Genomic DNA, 18,503 nt, shown 5'->3' on the forward strand with positions numbered 1-18,503 from the left:
ATCTGCCGCATTTACACATTTCTTACACACCCCAATTCTGATGCGTTAATGACCAGCGGATGTGTAAAAGAAAACCATGGTGTACCCCACGTCATAGAATGGAAAGTTATTCTCTTGGAACACGGTGTTGGAATAGGTTAGGTGTACCGACGCACCGTCTCCGCCGCGCAGCCTCCCCGCTGAACATGAAGACGCGCTTAGCATTTTTTCCAACAGGCTGCACTGGGTGTATCGAGGCTTCAGGCCAGCCGCTTCAACAGGGGCCGCGTCGCTTACGAAGCTGCATTTGCGACAACTGGCTTCAGGCTAGCCGCTTCAACGGGGGCCGCGTCGCTTACGAAGCTGCATTTGCGACAACTCTTCGACTGCTGTCCGTTCGTTTTTTATCAGGGTAATTGCACATATCACTGATTTGAAAGTAAATGCACAACATCAAGAAAATTCAGTGGCGGTTGCCAACAAATGGAAACACATAGGAAATATAGCTTCTGCGAACAGCGACAATGAGTTTACAGTGTGAACACGAATTTAAAAATATTTTAGTTCGTGCACAAGTAAGGCCCCCCTGGCAAATTGGGTGAGGCCGCCGTGACAAGCTGGGTTAATAATAATAATATCTGGTGTTTTACGTCCCAAAAGCACGATATGATTATGAGAGACGCCGTAGTGGAGGGCTCCGGAAATTTCCACCATCTGGTGTTCTTAACGTACACTGACATCGCACAGTACACAGGCTTCAACCATTTCGCCTCTACGAAATGCGACCGCCGCGACCGGGATCGAACTCCGACTTTCGGGTCAGCAGCCGAGCACCTCAGCCACTGATCCACCGTGGCGAACTGGGTTAGTCAAAAAGAAAAGATATTGGATCCCTGAAAAAGAAAGCGGGGGCGAGGGGGGGGGGGGGAGCAGGAGGTTGACGTTTCCCCAAATGATGGTTGTCAGAAGAAGGCAACACATTTGACAATGATAGGTTAGAAATTCCTCTCATGGGTTGTCGTTGTGCATGCACCATATGGGATGGATGCAAGCAACCGCCTTTGCAACGTTTACACGTGCTGGCTGGCGCGTGGTAATGAAGCTTAAGGGGGGAAGCGGGTCTTTGAGACCGAAAATCAGAAAAAAAATCGAATTTTTGAAAATGTTTTATTTGGATTCTGCCGCTACTGATGCATAACCTCGCCAAGTTTCATGCGTCTTAGATCAGTATTTTAGCCGTGACAGCATTTTATGTGCTGTCAGCGAGCTAAATTTTTAGCGATGAACGCGTAAAAAACGGGCTTATTCAGCGCCGCGCTGTTGCCGTTCTACGTTACCTACGGCAGCCATCTTGGTCGCATTCGAAAGAGCCGCGCTTTTTCTTGAATATCCCGCCGCCCTTGTTTCCGTCCACTCAGAATTCACGTAGAAATCCGCGCCAAAAAAAGGTCCCTCCGCGTGAGCCTATTGGCACAGTGAGCCCACGTGACTAAATAACGCCTTCCGATTCGTCGGGCCTCCCCGCGCTGTCTGCTACAGTGCACGTAAAGCGGCAAGTTGATGTCGCCGTAGTATAACTGTGTTGTTCTCGTCGATTTACGTCCGTAAAGTTCCAACCCGCGCAAGCTGGCAAGAAACTGGAGCAGGCGTTTTTATCATCCTCAACAAAGACTGCACGTTGCGGCGGCTTACTGGCACGGCGCCAAGTGAGCTAGACGAAGTGCGCCGCAGCCGCCGGGAGTGAATTAGGCCTACGCTCTCGGCCGCGTTTTGGAACTTTGATCGTGGCGAAGCCGTATCGAAAGTTGCGCAGCGCTCATAAATTCGAAAAAAAAAAAGAAGCGAGATCACGGCTCGGGTGCATCAGAAGCGCATCCAGCGGAGGACGGCGTGGTGGCGGAACGCGATTCATCGGTCGAAATGCCGACTTCACCTGTGTCGGCGGCCGCCTCGACGACGTCAGTGATAGGAAGCGTGGTAGAAGGATCGACACGACGTTCTTGACTAGCACCGATCGTGCGCGACAGCAGAAAAAGACTGAAGATAAGATCTCCGGCTTATCGGCAACTTCCGCTAGCAAGCGCAAGCTGCGCACGCTCGCAACAGCGTGCGAGGGCTCTGACCCGTCGGCGGCTAACTACGGCATCGTCGACTTCTCCGCAATCAACAAACTGCTTGAAATGACATGCACTGGGGCCGTTTCGATTGGAAAATGTGATAGGCTACTCTCCTGGTGTCTTCTAAGGCATTTATTTGCAAAGTAAAGCATTTTTACTTGTGTAGCGCTCCTTGAAGATACAGAGTTTTGTTTTTGCTTTTTTCTCAGTTTCAATTTTTTGGCCACCTTTCATTCTTTTAGCGAGCGTTTCTCAGCTTTGGTACACTCGATTTTGATCATTTTTGTATTACTGAAAAGCTGGATGTTTAGTGAGTGCAACAAAGTGTCATATGTTACTATAGAAAGCGTAAGTTTTTACAAGAGAGAAAATAACAAAAATACATTTTCTCGGTAATCGAATGGCGGATTTTGAAGCTTCATAACTTTTGTTGTAGGAAAGCTAGAACCATGAAATTTGCTTTTTGCACTCTTTGATAACTGTAGAATGCAATGACATTTCAATTCAGCAGGATCCGAGTAGCCAATTTATTGAAAAAGTGATTAAACGAAATTTTAATGAATGATTAATTAAAAAAATTGTCGTAAGGGCTACATAAAAACCGAGTTCATATTTGATATTTACACATGTAAATACATGATCACCGAAGTTTTCATTATCCTAACTTAAATAAAAAGATGCTTCATGTCAAAGTGCCTCTTCCCCCCTTAACGTCCGTTTAACGACCATCCATCATGACTCACAATGCGCGATTCTGATTGAGCCTCTCGTTATTCGTCACAGACATATGCTGTTTGTTGCAGTAGCAGAAATAGAACTTCGTGCCCTGCTCTGGGTGCACAAACGTGAAATGGTCGTGCTCGTTTCCTTTTCAGCCTTTCCAGTTTCTTCTTTCGGGAATGACAGGAATTGAGAGTGACACCATACTCCGTGATGTCACTGTCTGACCCGTTAATACTAACGCGCCAAACCAGACGAGGGCACGCGGCCCCATTCGTGCACATACGTTCGCCAGTCGAAACGCCTGCCACCCAAATGCTAGCCTATTTGAAATAGCTTATCCTTGTTCATCGTGTACTTATTTACACAACTTAAATTGTCCAGATGGTCAAGAAGTGCTTTGTGCCACAATGCAACTCGGGCTACAAATCGTGATGATGGAGAAAGTTTCCCTTTTCGCTGCTCCGAATGATAGTGACCGAGCTTGAAAGTGTGGCGACATGCTATTCCACGTAAGGATCGTTAGTTGCAAACATCAGATTTTCTTTGTGAAAGACATTTTGATGCGCGATTTGTCACCAAATCATGGGAAGCGCTATATAGAAAACGTTCTTGTGAGTGCGCCGAGGAAGGTGGCTTTGGCAAAAGACGCATGTCCCAACAATATTTCCTGGATGCCCGAGCCACCTAACCAAGACTGTGAAAAAAAGGAAAGCACCTGCGACCCGTGTTTGCCTTCCCGCCAAGAAACCCAAATAGAGTTATTCTATTCCATTACATTAAAGCATTCGTCTTCTCACAAATGTTTACGGAATTTTCAAATAAGCGGTTTGTAGTAAAAGATTCTGTAGGGTCACTTGATCCCATATGCGAAATCCCCCTTACACATGATACCTGCTCTTTATATGATGCTGACTGCAAATACATCAATTAATCTTTCGAGGTCAAATGAGGGGTGATTTCAACACGCTTCAAGCAACCGCAGATTTACTTTTGTAGACAAATTGCGGGCACGATCGCCTAGGCTACGGTGTTGCCGAGGACGAAGGTGGTGTTTATGATCTTCACGCCGCATGCCGAACAGTCATGCATAAAACACTACTAAGTCTTTGTATTTAACTTATGTGTATGATATTACATTACCAGATAATCCTCCCAGGGCCTTGCGATATCGCTGAACACGCTAAAACACCAAATGTTAGAAGCGTCAGGTTTGCGCTGGGTATAGCCAGGCGGCCACCGTCCCGCGCGCGCCACCTTTCGGCAAGAAAAGGAAAGAGGTCCCCGATTTCTCCTCATTCTAACGCGCCGTCGCTCCACCTAAACTATTCTAACACCGTGTCTTGGAAGATGCATGTCTACACTCTGGAGGAAGAAATATATATATTTTTTTTCTTCTCACAAATCTTGTGATCGAGTTTCTGCTGGCTTTAAAAATCTCTCCTGGGTCTCTCGATAACACGCCACTTCAATGGTCTTCACCATTAGAAGCTTAGTTGTTATGGGCGTGCAGTCTACGCGGAGCTGCTTAACGGAACCTGCGAGCCTGTCCTGGTGGTGGCTTGGATTGCCTTATACTTTACAACCTTTGGAAATGTTTTCTGGTCAACTTGTACAAATGGAAATCTTCAGCTGCAGCTCAAGGTCCCAAGTCTCCGGCATGCAGGAAAGATGCGAAACAGCTTTGTAGCCACTACTTTCTACACGCAAAATAAGTTTTCTTTTAAATGAGCTTTTGATATAATGAAGACTGCACAGCACAATTTGTACTCCCCTGGAAATACCTACAACGCACACACGTTGCAGTTGAGCTTGAAATAGACCTACGTGAGCTCTCAACAAGAAGTGTTCTGCCGTCATTTTGTGATGGCAATGGCATTGAGTGTGGTGCTCTTTAATAATAATAATAATAATAATAATAATAATAACTGTTTGGGTTTTATGTCCCAAATCTATGATATGAATATGAGAGATGCCGTTGTGGAGGGCTGCGAAAATTTCAACCACCTGGGGTTCTTTATCGTGCACCTAAATATAAGCTCACAGGCATCTAGTATTTTACTTCCGTTAAAATGTGGCTGCCGCAGCCAGGATCCGATCCCGCAACCTTCGGGTCAGCGATCGAGCACCGTAATCACTAGACCACTGTGGCGGGTCCTGTTTAATGGTTATTTTTAATTCTTCTTTAATTACAACCGCTAAACACATGTTTTCGTATCCGACTGAAATGTGCAGGGAATTCTCTGGCCCATAATCTCGTAAAAGAAAAGGTGTGGATTAGGTCGTAGTGCAAGTATGCTAAATTTGGCGGTAATTGCGTGATACCACAGCACATACAGCACTAGACCAACATGCAAAACTGAATAAAACTAATACCGTATTTACTCAAATCTAAGCCAATGTTTCTTTTTTTTTTTCTCAAAAAAACGATGTGCGAAAGTAGGGGGGTCGGCTTAGATTCGAGTACAATGATTAAGTTTTTTTTTTTCTGGTCTTGCAAATTTTGGGCGTTTGCTTAGAATCGGGGCCGGCCTAGATTCGAGTAAATACGGTACGTGGTCTTGTATTTCTCCTGCTTTTGTTTGAAACCTTTGCTTCTGTGCGTACGGTATTTTTTTTTCAACAGTGTTCACTTTTTCTTTTTCCTGTTTGAAGAATCATCGCCGAGGAAGTGTTCCTCTACATATCTGACAAGGTGTCCAAGGACGACCCGCCCGACCTATCTGATGGTAGTGCAAAAGATTTCACTCTTTCTCAATTTAGTGAAGTTGAATTCGGTTTATTGAACATGCACTAATGAGGGTGAAGAGGGGCAATAGACAGGAAGAGAGGGTGGTTAGCCAGATCTGAAACCAGCTGGCCACCCTGTGCTGGGCAAAGAAACACTACCAAGAAAGAAAGAAAACAGCTAAAGGAAAGAATGAAAAAAAAAGAAATATGGTAGATGATGGGAGTGTGGCGTAGTGTACAACGCTACTCAAAGCCTTTCTCTAAATACACTTGTCTCTGAGAAGCACAGCAATGCACTAATGCACCTGTGCTCCGAGGGCGGTCTCGGCCAGTGTTTCAGGAGCTATTCTGACAAAGGGCGATTGTCAAGTCTGTCCAAAGCAGCTGAAAGCTCGTTCCTTGGCGCACCTAAGTAGAGACAATCACAAAGAAAATGGGCGATCATCGGTTTCTGCATCTACGGTTCTTGGACATGCCAATCCGAATGCGTCTAAATTCGTGAAGGCGTGCTCTAGTGAGAGTCGGCTGTATGAGGCACAGTCGATATCACCTGGTGTGGATATTACTCGTGTGACTTCCTGTGTCAACAAAGGCAATGAAAATCAGTAAGCTGAACATGGTAACAATTACTATACAAAGTAGAAAACTGGAATAGCAAATATACGACTTACCTGATGTACAGGTTCGGCCACATTTAGGGGAAGTGCCTCGTTACTACTCAAGCTGTTATAATTAAAACAATTATTACACTTTAGGAGGGAACCGTGTGCCTTATATGATGCTTAGCAATGACGTCGATAAATAAAGGAATAGTTTTCTGATTGCTACGTTCCATTTAAGTAGCTATGAGCTCTTGAAAGCGTAATAAGTCATTTATGGATCCTCTAAATATGCTCAGGGATCCTCTGCAACTTCTTCTTTAATATATTTGTGTTCTTCTTGCTAAGTGTCATGTTTCCTTTTGCTGCTCTTAGGTTATGTCTGCGTTGCTGACACAGACCTGTTTGACATCTCCGCCCGCACGACTGACGTGCCAGGACAGGTTAGTGCGCGTCTTCCATCTGTTCTTGTTTGTTTTTGCTGCGTGAACTGTGAATGATTGCAGTAAACTCTTAGTAAATTAAAATCTCTTATATGGAACTGCTGCTTGAATGAAACTGCCTCTAACATGATTGCTTTCGTACTTGAATTCTGCACCCGTGTTCATCTCTCAGTAAACGGAACTCCTGTTTTAAATGGAACACATTTTCCTGGTCCCTTCAGGTTCCGTTTAGCGAGAGTCTACTGTATTTGGTATTTAAAGATGGTACATATGACATATTTAATGCTCTTAGATAAAATAAAGCCTTTGAGATTTGTGTTTGTTGTTCAGAGTTATCTCATTGGTGTGGACTCGTTATCGGAGGTGCTTCAATGCTTCTCATGATCTGATCGTGTAGCCTTCGCATTTCTTGTGTTTGTGAGTCGTCGTGAGAGTCTGCTGCATGTGTATAGTTATTTAACACTTCCGACTGTTGGCAACAACGAAATCACATACGGTGATTATGGTCCTGTGAATGGCGCCTTTCTCATTTCTACGGTTTTATTTGTCGACGAAAGATCTTGACTGAGAGTGCCAGCGTTTGCAGCTACGCTGGCTGAGTCTGAACTGTGGACAACATTCACAGCGACCTGCAAATGCTTTGATTAGATTCGTAATGCTATTTTTTCTTCTTGTTTTTGTGGTGTGTAAATTTACTGCAAATACAGTCGACGACCGACAATTCGGACGGACTCCACGGGGAACGTAAATAAGTCCAAATTATCGAATGTCCGAAAAAAAAAAAACTTTATTGACGCTTCAGGGTCCCGGTGGCCGAAAAAAGTTGTCAGTGCGTTGCTGCTTGCACTCCCGCTTACATGTGACCAAGTCCGCCTGTATCTCCGCCAGTGTGATGTGATCGCTGTACGATGACGAGCTGGTTTCATTCATGAAGGCAACGCGTCTGTGCGGCGCCTTTAGCGGTCGCACAAATAGGCAGCATGAATGGCGGCGCGGCGCGTTTCGGTTCTCGCCTATTAAATGCGTGCACTACGCATGCCACTGCACCAGGCCACATGCACTATCGAGCAGTTGACTGAAGATGCCTATCGTAAGGGTTGTCAGCGATTGAGCCGTACTGGCGGGTTTACCACCTGCCGCCATCACGCCTACATGCATTTCCACTACTTATCCATAAAGACACCGCCGCACGGCGTCGTGATAGCGGCCCCTTTGAATTTCCGGTTCGCTTCACCCCATAACACTTCGGCATCGCGGACCCTGCTACTGTCGCTAACAGGTTGACTCGCGAAAGCGCTGGTTCGAACCTACGAGATGATAGGCGCGGCAGAGGTGGGGGCTTCAATTATAACCTTTCGGACCTGCAATTTGGGCAGAAAGTTCGAAAAATCGGACGACGAAGAGTTTCCGCGTTCGAAATTTCCGACGTTCTTGACCATTGACGTCTGTAGGGCCGGTGACGGTGCCGCGAAAGTGTCGGAATTTTCGAGCATGTCCGGAAAATCGGACGTCCGAAAAATCGGCAGTTGACTGTATCTGCCGCGTTACATTGTCGTTGGCGTGGCCTTCGGCGCTGACTGTGAGGGCACCGTTGGCGCCATTTAGCTCAGATCTTTTGAGACAGCAGAGCGTAAAATAAAGCAAGTCTCAAGATAAAAATGAACGAGTGCGCAAGACGCTTTACCGCAGACGCATTCGACAGAATGGCGGTGATAGCAGCGCAGCGCGGGGATACAGGAACCGGAATGTAGGATGTTCGTGATGTTGATACGATTTCCCACAGTTGACTAGTGCCTCCAAGATCGGCATTTCCAATCACAAATCTCTGAGGCATAAAGTAGCGATCGAAATGAAGCCTCATTGATCACCAATTAGCTTTCGTTTTGATCTCTGAGGCCATACTTTGTATGGTACAGGTGCCGGAGGAGATAATGGCTGGCGATTCGGCGTGCGCGACAGTCTCGGACAGGGTCCGGATTATCGAATGTAGATCTCGCAGCTGTCCGAAATATCGGTCGTCTTTACACATTACTTCTATGGGATCATTGGCGGTGCTGCGCGACTGTCCGATTTACCGAGCATGTCCGAAATATCGGTGTCCGATTTATCGGTCGGCGACTGTACACAAATGTAATGTACCAGTGTAAGCTGGCACCATTTGAAAAACGGCGAGCGTGGCAGTAAAACTCTATTATCTCTGTATTTTTGCTAACTTTGATCACGAATATAGGTCAATAGCTAATTATGAGTAACATTTGCAGAAAAAAAAAGGTAGACCTATATTCAAATAAATACGGTAGTTAGAACCGTTCTGTAACATATTTTTCATGGTACCGTGAAAAGAAGAGACAGTAGCTGTGAAACATGACGCAAAGATGTGGTTAAACTCGGGCTTGCTTGGGATTTTATGGTAGATATGTGCAGATTGTTTTCTGGGACTGGTCTCCATAAATGTTGTACTCGGAATATATATATATGTGAGGAACGTCGAAGAGGAGTTCTAATGCATGTCATGCTGTAGAAACGCTGTGTAGCCACTTCAGCAAAATGCTGTGTAATCGCATTTCTTTTCGACTTCCCAGTTTTTAAGGTCTCCTCATGGACGAACCCACGTAAGAAAATTCCACCAGCAAGTGGAAGAATTTGTTGTTTACAAACAAAGTGGTACAACGTTATATAGCGTGGGAGTAGTACAAGATAGTGTTAGTTCCATTGGCTGTCAGTGTTTTGACTTGCTGCCTCATGGAATGAAGCTCCAGCAGTATTCTCTTGCGTTCATTCACAAGTGGGATGCGGAACTGGAAGCCCCTCTCATGAATTTCGGTCTATGAATTGGTGCAGTTAAACCCTGTTAATACATACCCATTTTAAACATACTAACGTTTAAAACACAGTTACGATGAATACCGATGTTAGGCTAGAAATATGGTGCAAATTCTTTTTCGGTTATGTCCATGTTGAGCAAAGAAGAAATATACTTTTGTCGTGGCTCATGGGAAGCAGCACGTCGAACGACTTGTCGAGCATAGTAGTGCCTTAGGCAAAGTGATCATATGCGGCAGTACACTACAAAATGAAGTTAAATGAAGACAAATTTACTATTCAGGAGGTTCAATTCATCCAAAGCTCAATGTATTTTGCTCTTTCTTAGCCCCTAGTCACTACAAATGGCAAAAACAAGTGGTGTACACAATTGTGTTCATGGTGTCTCAAAGGGATATTGGCGTAAGTTTCATAAATGTTTGTCGATTTTTTGCTTATTACCAGCTCCAATAATCAAAACAGTTTTGCTGTTAAACTTTCATTCTGTTACAGTCGCCGACCATTTATCCGGACTCGGTGGGAACCGCCGAAAAGTCCGAATAATCGGGAGTCCGAAAAACAGGATTCACCAGAAAAAAGCACTTTTATTGGCCCAGCGGCCGGAAAAAACTTGTCATTGCGCGTCTGTACACATGTACGCTTAAGTGCGACCAAGTCGGCAAGTCGGCCTGTATTTCAGCCAATGTTTGGCCACCCCTGTGGGTTGGCAATGTCACTGCAACAGCCTACGCTAAATCCGCATTTGATGGCTGTGGTGTGGAGTGGGAGGTGCGTCATCACGGTAGTCACTGTCCACATGCGCTGAATCGAGTAGCTGATGGATGCCAACTTGGCGAAACTCCCAAGCAACTTCCACCTGGTGAATAATCGCTGCTTTTTTTGCCATCGTCGGGGCCTTGTAGTTGCCACATTTCTTTAGTTCCGACGGCGCACATGGAATGGGCAGCGTCGAAGCAATTTCAGCAGATCAGGCCTCGCACGCCAAGCAACAAACAAGGGAGCGAGACAAAGCTCGGGAAGCAGATCAGGTCTAGCCACAGAAACATCTGACAACACAAACCCTCACACGCCAAAAGGAAACAACGTTGGGCTAGTTGATGTTGCAGCGCTCCTGTTGTACTCTCTTTGTCTGAATTAGGATCCGCGTCGTACTTGTACGCGCTGTCATTCACCTCAAACGCCGCACCGAGCTGATTCCAACTTTGGCTTGCCTTGGCCTGCTGTTTTGCCGTGGTAGCCGTTCAATGGATACTTGACTGGCTAAAGCCAAAAAGCAACCGTTACATGTAGCCAACAAACATAGCCTTCGAGATCGGTAATTTCCACGTGGATTTTTGACACTGGCACGATCTCCAGTTACAGTCAGTGCAACATTTCAGTGCTGGCAACCTAGCAAAGATATCGTAAACATTGCTGACAGCTTGTCATGGTGTTCAACGTCGCAGTCGATCAGCTAGCCGGAGTCTGAAAAATCGAACGGCGGACTGTGGGCGTCCGAATTTTCAATCGTGAGCTTACATTGCTTTAATGGTACGAGTGGCGATGCCGCGAAGGTGTCCAAATAAACGAGCATATCCGAATTTTCAGCATCCAAATAAACGGTTGGCGACTGTAAGCCTACCTGCACGTCAAAATATGCAAGTGGGATATACAGCCTAGACCGCTTATAACGTAAGTCTCCGGAGTCGTGAATATCCGCCCTATAAGCGATACCGCACTATAACCAAAACAACCTTCTTCAAAGGCTGCACTTGCGCAAAACGTGTTGAGCATGTAGCCTCGCGTGTCCGATAATCGAGACATGCGATTCGGGGCGCTTACAACCACTTAGATTTCCGAATGTTCAAAAATTAACCGCCAAAGACCTGCATTGCCAACGAAATGAACGCAGGGGAAAAAGCAAACAAAACAAAGCACCATCGCGGAAATTCGCCGACTACGTTTCAGGCCACCTCGAGGTATGCGCATTACACAGAAACTTACGTCAAATCGCGACCGAAATTTCGCGCGCCGAACTGTACCGATCGTTCGATTTCACGGGCGTGCACCCGATGTCCAAGACATTGCAATCGAATCGGGAACCACCATTCGAGAATTGCATGTGCCAATCGTGCCCTCATTTTCACTAACGACACGATTCCCTTCCCTTCAAGTGCAGCCATCACAAAGAGTTTTGTTGATTCCTCATTAAACCGCAACTTTGATCGCCCGCGACCACTGCCGAAAAGCAACCAATGCTGATTAGGCCTAGCCTGCGGTTCAGCATGTTGTCGTGGGAAGTTTGTTGACAACATGAAGAGCGGACGTCGAAAAGATCGCGCAAGCACTAACCCAAGAACAGCGCGCGTGATACGAAGTTCGTGTTCGCGGCCGGGAGATCAACGGCAGTAAAAGCCCGCCAAGCTCGTTTAAGTCTGTGCACTGGAAGAAAAGGCGAAAGCTCGCCTCATGAAGCCGTAAAGCTTTTCAATTTGTGGAAGAGGTAACAAACGCGATATCTGTAGCAAGCGTGATGACGATGCTTTTCCCGACAGGAAACTTAAGGTGCACTTGATGAGGACACAATCGCACGTTCCACGCGGCGCGCGCGGCCGGCGTGCGGCCGGAGCCTTGCCAGCGTCGGTGCAAAGTCTTCTCCGTCGCCTAGACAAACCACCACCCTTCCCCACTCGGCGACCCCGCGCAGCGCTGGCGCAGTCTTTTTTCTTGTTCCTCCCTCCGCCCCTCATTCGTTCACTGCGCGTGCCCTCGCCCTTCGTAACGACCACGTCGCTCTCTCCCCAGCGGTGTACCTCCTTTGAGAACCGCAATCGCTACCGTGTTTGTCAGAAATATTTTCACGCAACCGCATTATAAACGGTATTTCATCTTGGGGGACTGCACACTAAGCGGTATGCGTATACATAGGGTTCTATGGGAGGGTAAACGGGAGTCGAAAAAGACCGCATTGTAACTGGTCCTGCACTATAAGCGGTTACGTTATAAGTGGTCTGCGCTGTATATAGTTAACACGTCACTTTTCAATGCCAGTGAATTTATGCTTGTGGTGCTGACATTCTCATTAAACTTGTTATTGGATGTGTTCTTGTTTTACTGAATTTCATTCACTTCTAGCGTGTGTCCACCATCAAGATGAAGGCCTCGAACAACATCACCAACTTGAGGACATGCGTGGACTCGTGCCAGGCACTACAGGCTCTGGTGACTTACCTTGCGAGCGACGGAGACCTTGCTAGTGACCCGAGCCCACCACCCGAGGTTGGCAGACCAATTTTCCTTCAACACTGCAAATTGCTTTGCTGCTGCTTGTGCGGGAATGAGGTTTTGGGAATGCAAATTGGGATCTTGCTGTACTGACATGTGCTGTTTTGGGCCGGTATAATGGAATCCTATTCCATTTTGTTTGTATTCCAAATTTGTAGAGGTGTGCGAATATTCGAAATTTTCGAATATCAGTCGAATATTACATTTGCAATATTCGTATTCGATTCGAAAACCATGTATTCGAGAGGCTTCGAATACTCAAATCGACTCGAATATTCCATCTTTTCGAATATTCGGTTGTATATATTACTGAAAACTTCCAATTTTGCGCCTTTACGGTAAGCGCATGAACAGTCGACCAGTGATTACTACGACTTCAGCGCAAGTGCGGTGATGCTCACACGGATAAGCATCGGAAATACACGGGGCCTGACGATGGCTACCGATGAACGCGCCGCGGCACTTCTCCGCGACGAACCCAAGAAACCTATCAACAATCTTGAACTGCCTGCTCAGCAGTGCCTGTGGCTTAGCGCTGTTGCTGCTGGTGTAAGTGTACTGCAGGCTTTTAAGAACAGGTGACAACCCAAACATGCTGTTTGCTGCCGCGCCCTTGTGCGGGACCGCTTCAATGAAGTGCGTGTCGCTTGCAGAAGTGAAAGCAGCTCGCTGTCGCCGCATTGGCCTGAGAACGTGCTCGGCACACTTTTGCTCGGTCCGGTGCTTTCCAAGCGCGGAGAAATCACACTGCGCTCGGACAAACGCACGCGTACGTTACAGCGAACGTCCCGGCAATTAACTCGGTGAGCATAGCAGCCGACGCGCTGCACACAACTACAAGAGACACTCTGTAACGGATCGCCGTACAAACGTACGCGCAAGAATCAACGAAAGCCGCATGAGTCGTCCGTCCGCTGTGCTGCGATGTCAGCCACTATACTTGCCATAGTTCCGAAATGATTTGATGGTAACGCCAGTAGTGGCCACTTTTGGTAACATTTACTGCAGCGTCAATAGCGTCATCACATATATTTCTTTCTAGCTAGCTGTGGCGCACATCAGGCGATGAATATATCGTGTAGTAACTCTGTGTTCCCGACAGCGCGCCTTTAGAATCCATCGAACGTGCATCACACCCGGGCGTATCGTTCATGCGATCTCGCCTATCTCGCTCTTTCGCCAGCGCCAGTTTACTGCTGGCAGCAACGAGTGCACGAAGGCGTCCTCGAAGTGGCGAAATAACGCGCTCGTTGCCAAAACCGCATTTTGAACAGGAGTTGTGGCTCGTAAACTCCAACAAAAAAAGGCGCATTTGGGGTGTCTTTTTGCCGCCCAACAATAATGTCACCTATCTCGAGGGCTTTCCTTGCGTTATCACCGCGCGCCCGGTGCTTCCCGATCACGAACGACATGGGGCTATCGGCATGACATAGCGTTTGTGATAGGAAAGTAGCCAGCGTACAGTTTTCGAGAAAGGAAAGGCAAGCAACCCCTGATGATGATCGTTGTGTGGCTGATATACGCCGCAGGTACTCCCGTTTGCCTTAAGAATGTCGACCGGTGATAACAGGGGCGAAAGTGTATATAAAATTAACAAAAACATTAAGTTCGGGGGGTTGTGGTGCCAAGACTCCCAAAACCCCGATATGACGATGATAGTGGGGGAATGCTGATCAGTTGTGACCACCTGGGGTTCTTTAAGGGGCACTGTTACATTTGACCCCTTCATAACGCAGCTGGGAAGGAATTAAACCAGCGCCCTCGTACTCACTAGTATGACGCCACAGCCACTAAGCCACCAAGGTGGGTGCAAAAGCTTTTTTTTTGGGGGGGGGGGGGTCTTTTTCTAATACAGTGCTACCACGTAAAGAAAAGGAAAGAGAAAGTTTGTTCAACATGTGAATTGAGCCTAAGCCATTAAGTCCCAACTCCACTAAATATAGCAGTCATGCACTTCCTGGCAAGTACAGATATTCTTTTGTGCAATAACAGATATTGTGCTGATAGCATACAAGTGCACTGTTTTCAACATAAATATGTAGTAAAATAAAAGATTACTAGTGGGAAAAAAATTACCTCTCTTGATTATTCGGTATTCGATTCGTATTCGAAAATTTTGATATTCGCACACCCCTACAAATTTGCCATTAGCCCTCCCCAATTTGTTCAACTGATGAAAAATCTTTGAGCAGGCACCCGTTTTGCCTGTCACACCAGTGGCAACTGGAAATCGCAAAAGACCATAACGACAAATGGCGAGCGCATAGAGATTATGCTAAATTATGTTGGAACGAAATTGAAAATGTGTGAAATAGAGGGCAACTGCCCCCATTCTGAAGTGTAATAAAATATGTCAGGAAGTTCTGCTCAGCAGCCATTATATGGTCAGGCGAAATGGCATTACAGTGGGCTCTCGATAATTCAAACACCAAGGGGACCCCAGGATTATGTTTGAATTATCAGAAGTTCTCATAAATATTGAGTCGGGGAAACACACCAACTTTTATCAAATGTTTATTGTTTCTAAGGGCCGCAGTAACTTCATAGATAGCGATCATACTGGTTCTCGTTATACAGTGCACAGCCGTGTGTAATTGAGGAAGGAAATGTGTTGGTGTCCCGTGGCAGCGTGTAGCCCTTTCCCAATTGTACTAAGATTGGGAAGGGGTTCCTAGCTGTCACAGGGACGCAGCACATTTTGTCCCTTACTTACACATGCATGCATGCACCATATAATTACAAGTAATACAGTCGACGTACGATTTCTTGTGACCCCTAGGGATCGTAAGATCATACAAAAAAAACAAATTCACACTGTTTTTACTTTGTTCAAGTGGTCCAATTGCTACAGTCACGTTCGAAATAGGTTTCAAAGCCTGCCAGTACACTTCTCAGGCATTTTGGTGCTAGCACAGGTTCTTGTGAATACCTACATTCGGTGCCTGCAGGGAGCCCAGCGGATCCTTTTTAGTTGTTCCTTCCTTCCCAACTTTAATAATCAACAACGGCTGCAAATGGATAGACTCGTGAAAACGCTGGTTTGAGCCTGCAAGATTCTTGATGTGGCAGCAATGGTGGCTTCAGTTAACCCGTCGGACCTGCAGTTTGAGCAAAAAGTCCAAAAAATCAGTCGCCAAATAGTTTCAGCACCCGAAACTTCAGACATTCTTATGCATTGACTCTATAGGGCTTGTGGCGGTGCCACAGAAGCGTCCGAGTTTTCAAGCATGTCCGAAAAATAGGCAGTCGACAGTAGTATGATCACTGGCGTGACATTACGCACATACACAAGATGACCTCTTCTCTCGCCTTTCAGCCCAGCTCCTGTGGTGGCAGAGGTGGCGGCTCTGGAACCGTGCTTGTCGAGCATCTCAGCAACGTCACCGGCACGATGGCGGACCACTTGCAAAGCCTCGTGGCTTCAGCCATGCACGAGTCCTGCAGCTCCTCATCTTCAGGCTCCGAAGGTCCGAATGGAGTGGAGTTTGTTTCCTCTGCACTTTCTGCACGTTTGAAAAATTGAAGAGCCACCAAGGTCATATCATTGCCAGCTGTGTGAGCTTACCGCCTGGCTTCTGTACCCGTCACGATGGTGTAATGCCTGTGGTGTTTTGTTGTTAAGCACAAGGCTGTGAGTTTGATTCCGGGCTACGGTGCTCGCATTGCAACGGCGGCACAATGCAAGAACACCCGTTTAATTTAGACTTGGGTGCATGTTGACGAACTTCAGGTGGCCAAAACTAATTCGAAGCACATCACTATGGCAACCCTTGCAATTGTACTGTGGTTTCGGCACATAAAACCCCAGAATTTATTTGTCCATTTTTGTTTTGCCTTCTACGGGGGACTTTGATTTCCTGGCTTGCTTCTATGGCATTCTTAGACTTGGCTGGAAGACAGGCAGAGAAATAGTGCTGCCATTGAGGGCAGCTACGTGTATCTGCTACGCCAGCCCTTTCATTTTTTAGCTGACTTTAACATACATGCACACATTGTACTCAGCCTGCTTCCTTCTTTATTGTTTTTTCTTTCTCAGTGTAGAACAGTCACATTGTCTGAGAGATGTATTACACAAGTTTGGCCTGGCTTTTGAATACTGTTGTAAGGATGACCATCAGTACATCCTTCTATGTCACAGCTGATCATGCTTGCCATATCATGAGGCATGCAACCTGGTCTTGCAGTAACCACAGCCTTTGGTTAAAAAAAAAACGTGCTTCTACTATTTGTTTATTGCTGCTGTTAATTAGGCATGTGTGAATAGTAAATTTTTGGTTCGAAGCAAATTTCAAGTGAATGGTGACTTGGTCAAATAATTTCGAATCAAATTTGAATAGTCACATATTGTAAAGAAAAATTGGTATATATATGTCATGACCCTACTAAACCGCACAATATTTTTTTTTAATTGAAACATGGCATGTACAAATGCCATTCTTTTTGGTTCAAAGGGAAGTGGAAGCAACTTTGAATAGTAGCAGGATTTGACTTTCAGTAGAATGCAAGTGATGACGTGTAAAATACGTTAAGTTTTGAAATTTACTATACTTGGAGCATATAAGCCTCTATAACAAGCTTTTAAACTTAAAAAATGACAAATCAATGTGAGGTAATATGTTCATTTAACCTTCAAGTGGGGCTTCGTGGCAGCGTGCATTTGCCCTGGATAAATGTATTCACGATATGCCCTCCCCCCCCTCCCACTGCAGTGAAACCACCTTTACAAGTGGTTACATGTGGTTTATATATGTCTATTCATTCTTTTCAAATGCTTCGAAATTTCGAATAATTTGAATTCGTGTCGAAGCGAATTCGAATGCTGTAATATTCGTTCGAATATTCACAGTGCTCAATTATTTGTACATGTTTACTGTTAATGATTGAGACGTTGAATACGTGTTCACGAAAGGCTTCCTCACAGTTAACCACTTAGGTTATGTGGAAGGCAGTGTATACCAAGTGGGCGTATGAACATATCGAGATTCTATGTGAGCCTGTAATTGGCCCTTCTGTTGGAACAGTAGGCATGTTGGGAATTGGGGTGCAGTTAACAAAAAACCTCAGTATTATCCTGCGTGAAGCTTTTTAGGCATCGTTCACTTTATGTGTTGTTACTTCGACATTTGTGACAGCAGCAGTAACCAAGCTAAAATTATCGATAGTTGGGTGCAACTTTAGAAAGCATCGACATTTCCACCTCAAAGGTGGACGAACCGTAGCCTGCACCAATGAGCGTGTTCTCTAGACTGACGTCATAAGCCGGACAGTTGGCGAACTCCCTATCGGAGATCATCGCCGGGTACATGAGCGGGACTATTTCTTTGGTTGCCAAGGCAGTTGGCTGCCACACTTTGATAGTCTGGGCAGGACTGCCTTCATAATAGTTTGCTAATATACAAATTTTTACTTATAAAACTGATAGCTGGTGGTTTAGGTTTGAGTGTATGCGTCACTGTTGATATTTGCATTCTTCTTGAACAGCTCGAGACATCATTTTACATTCCTCTGCAGAGGACGATGAAGACAGCGATGACTTGTTCCAAGATGCCAGGGGTGGCTACAAGTACAGCCACTATGTTGAAAACCTGCGGAACAGACGGCACGTTGTTGACCTTAAGCAGGAGGCACACGAAAATGAAGTTGACACCACCACCCTGTCGCAGAGCCGCACAGAGTCCCACGTATCGTCGGCCGCTGACTCGTCGTATTCCGACGAGGAGTTTTGCATTCTGGAAGACTACCCTGGCGTGGGCATCATGGTGAGTGTACTCTAGATTCTCGCACATATCCCGCACAAAAAATGCAGAAAATTCAGAGCTGATGTCATG

The 18,503-nt window shown here is 46.0% G+C and overlaps 1 protein-coding gene across 1 annotated transcript in view; it reads left to right on the forward strand.

Annotated features, from left to right (window-relative positions):
* Positions 1 to 18,503, forward strand: part of LOC119375202 (autophagy-related protein 2 homolog A-like) — a gene marked incomplete in the record, with an annotated part of 106,976 nt that overhangs the window by 37,501 nt on the left and 50,972 nt on the right. Inside the window, 5 exon segments of the mRNA XM_049411193.1 lie at positions 5,472 to 5,545; positions 6,521 to 6,588; positions 12,526 to 12,669; positions 15,992 to 16,142; positions 18,187 to 18,434. Coding sequence (XP_049267150.1) covers positions 5,472 to 5,545; positions 6,521 to 6,588; positions 12,526 to 12,669; positions 15,992 to 16,142; positions 18,187 to 18,434 — 685 coding nt within the window.

This window comes from Rhipicephalus sanguineus, chromosome 11, assembly GCF_013339695.2.
Source record: "Rhipicephalus sanguineus isolate Rsan-2018 chromosome 11, BIME_Rsan_1.4, whole genome shotgun sequence".
Lineage (NCBI taxonomy): Eukaryota > Metazoa > Arthropoda > Arachnida > Ixodida > Ixodidae > Rhipicephalus > Rhipicephalus sanguineus.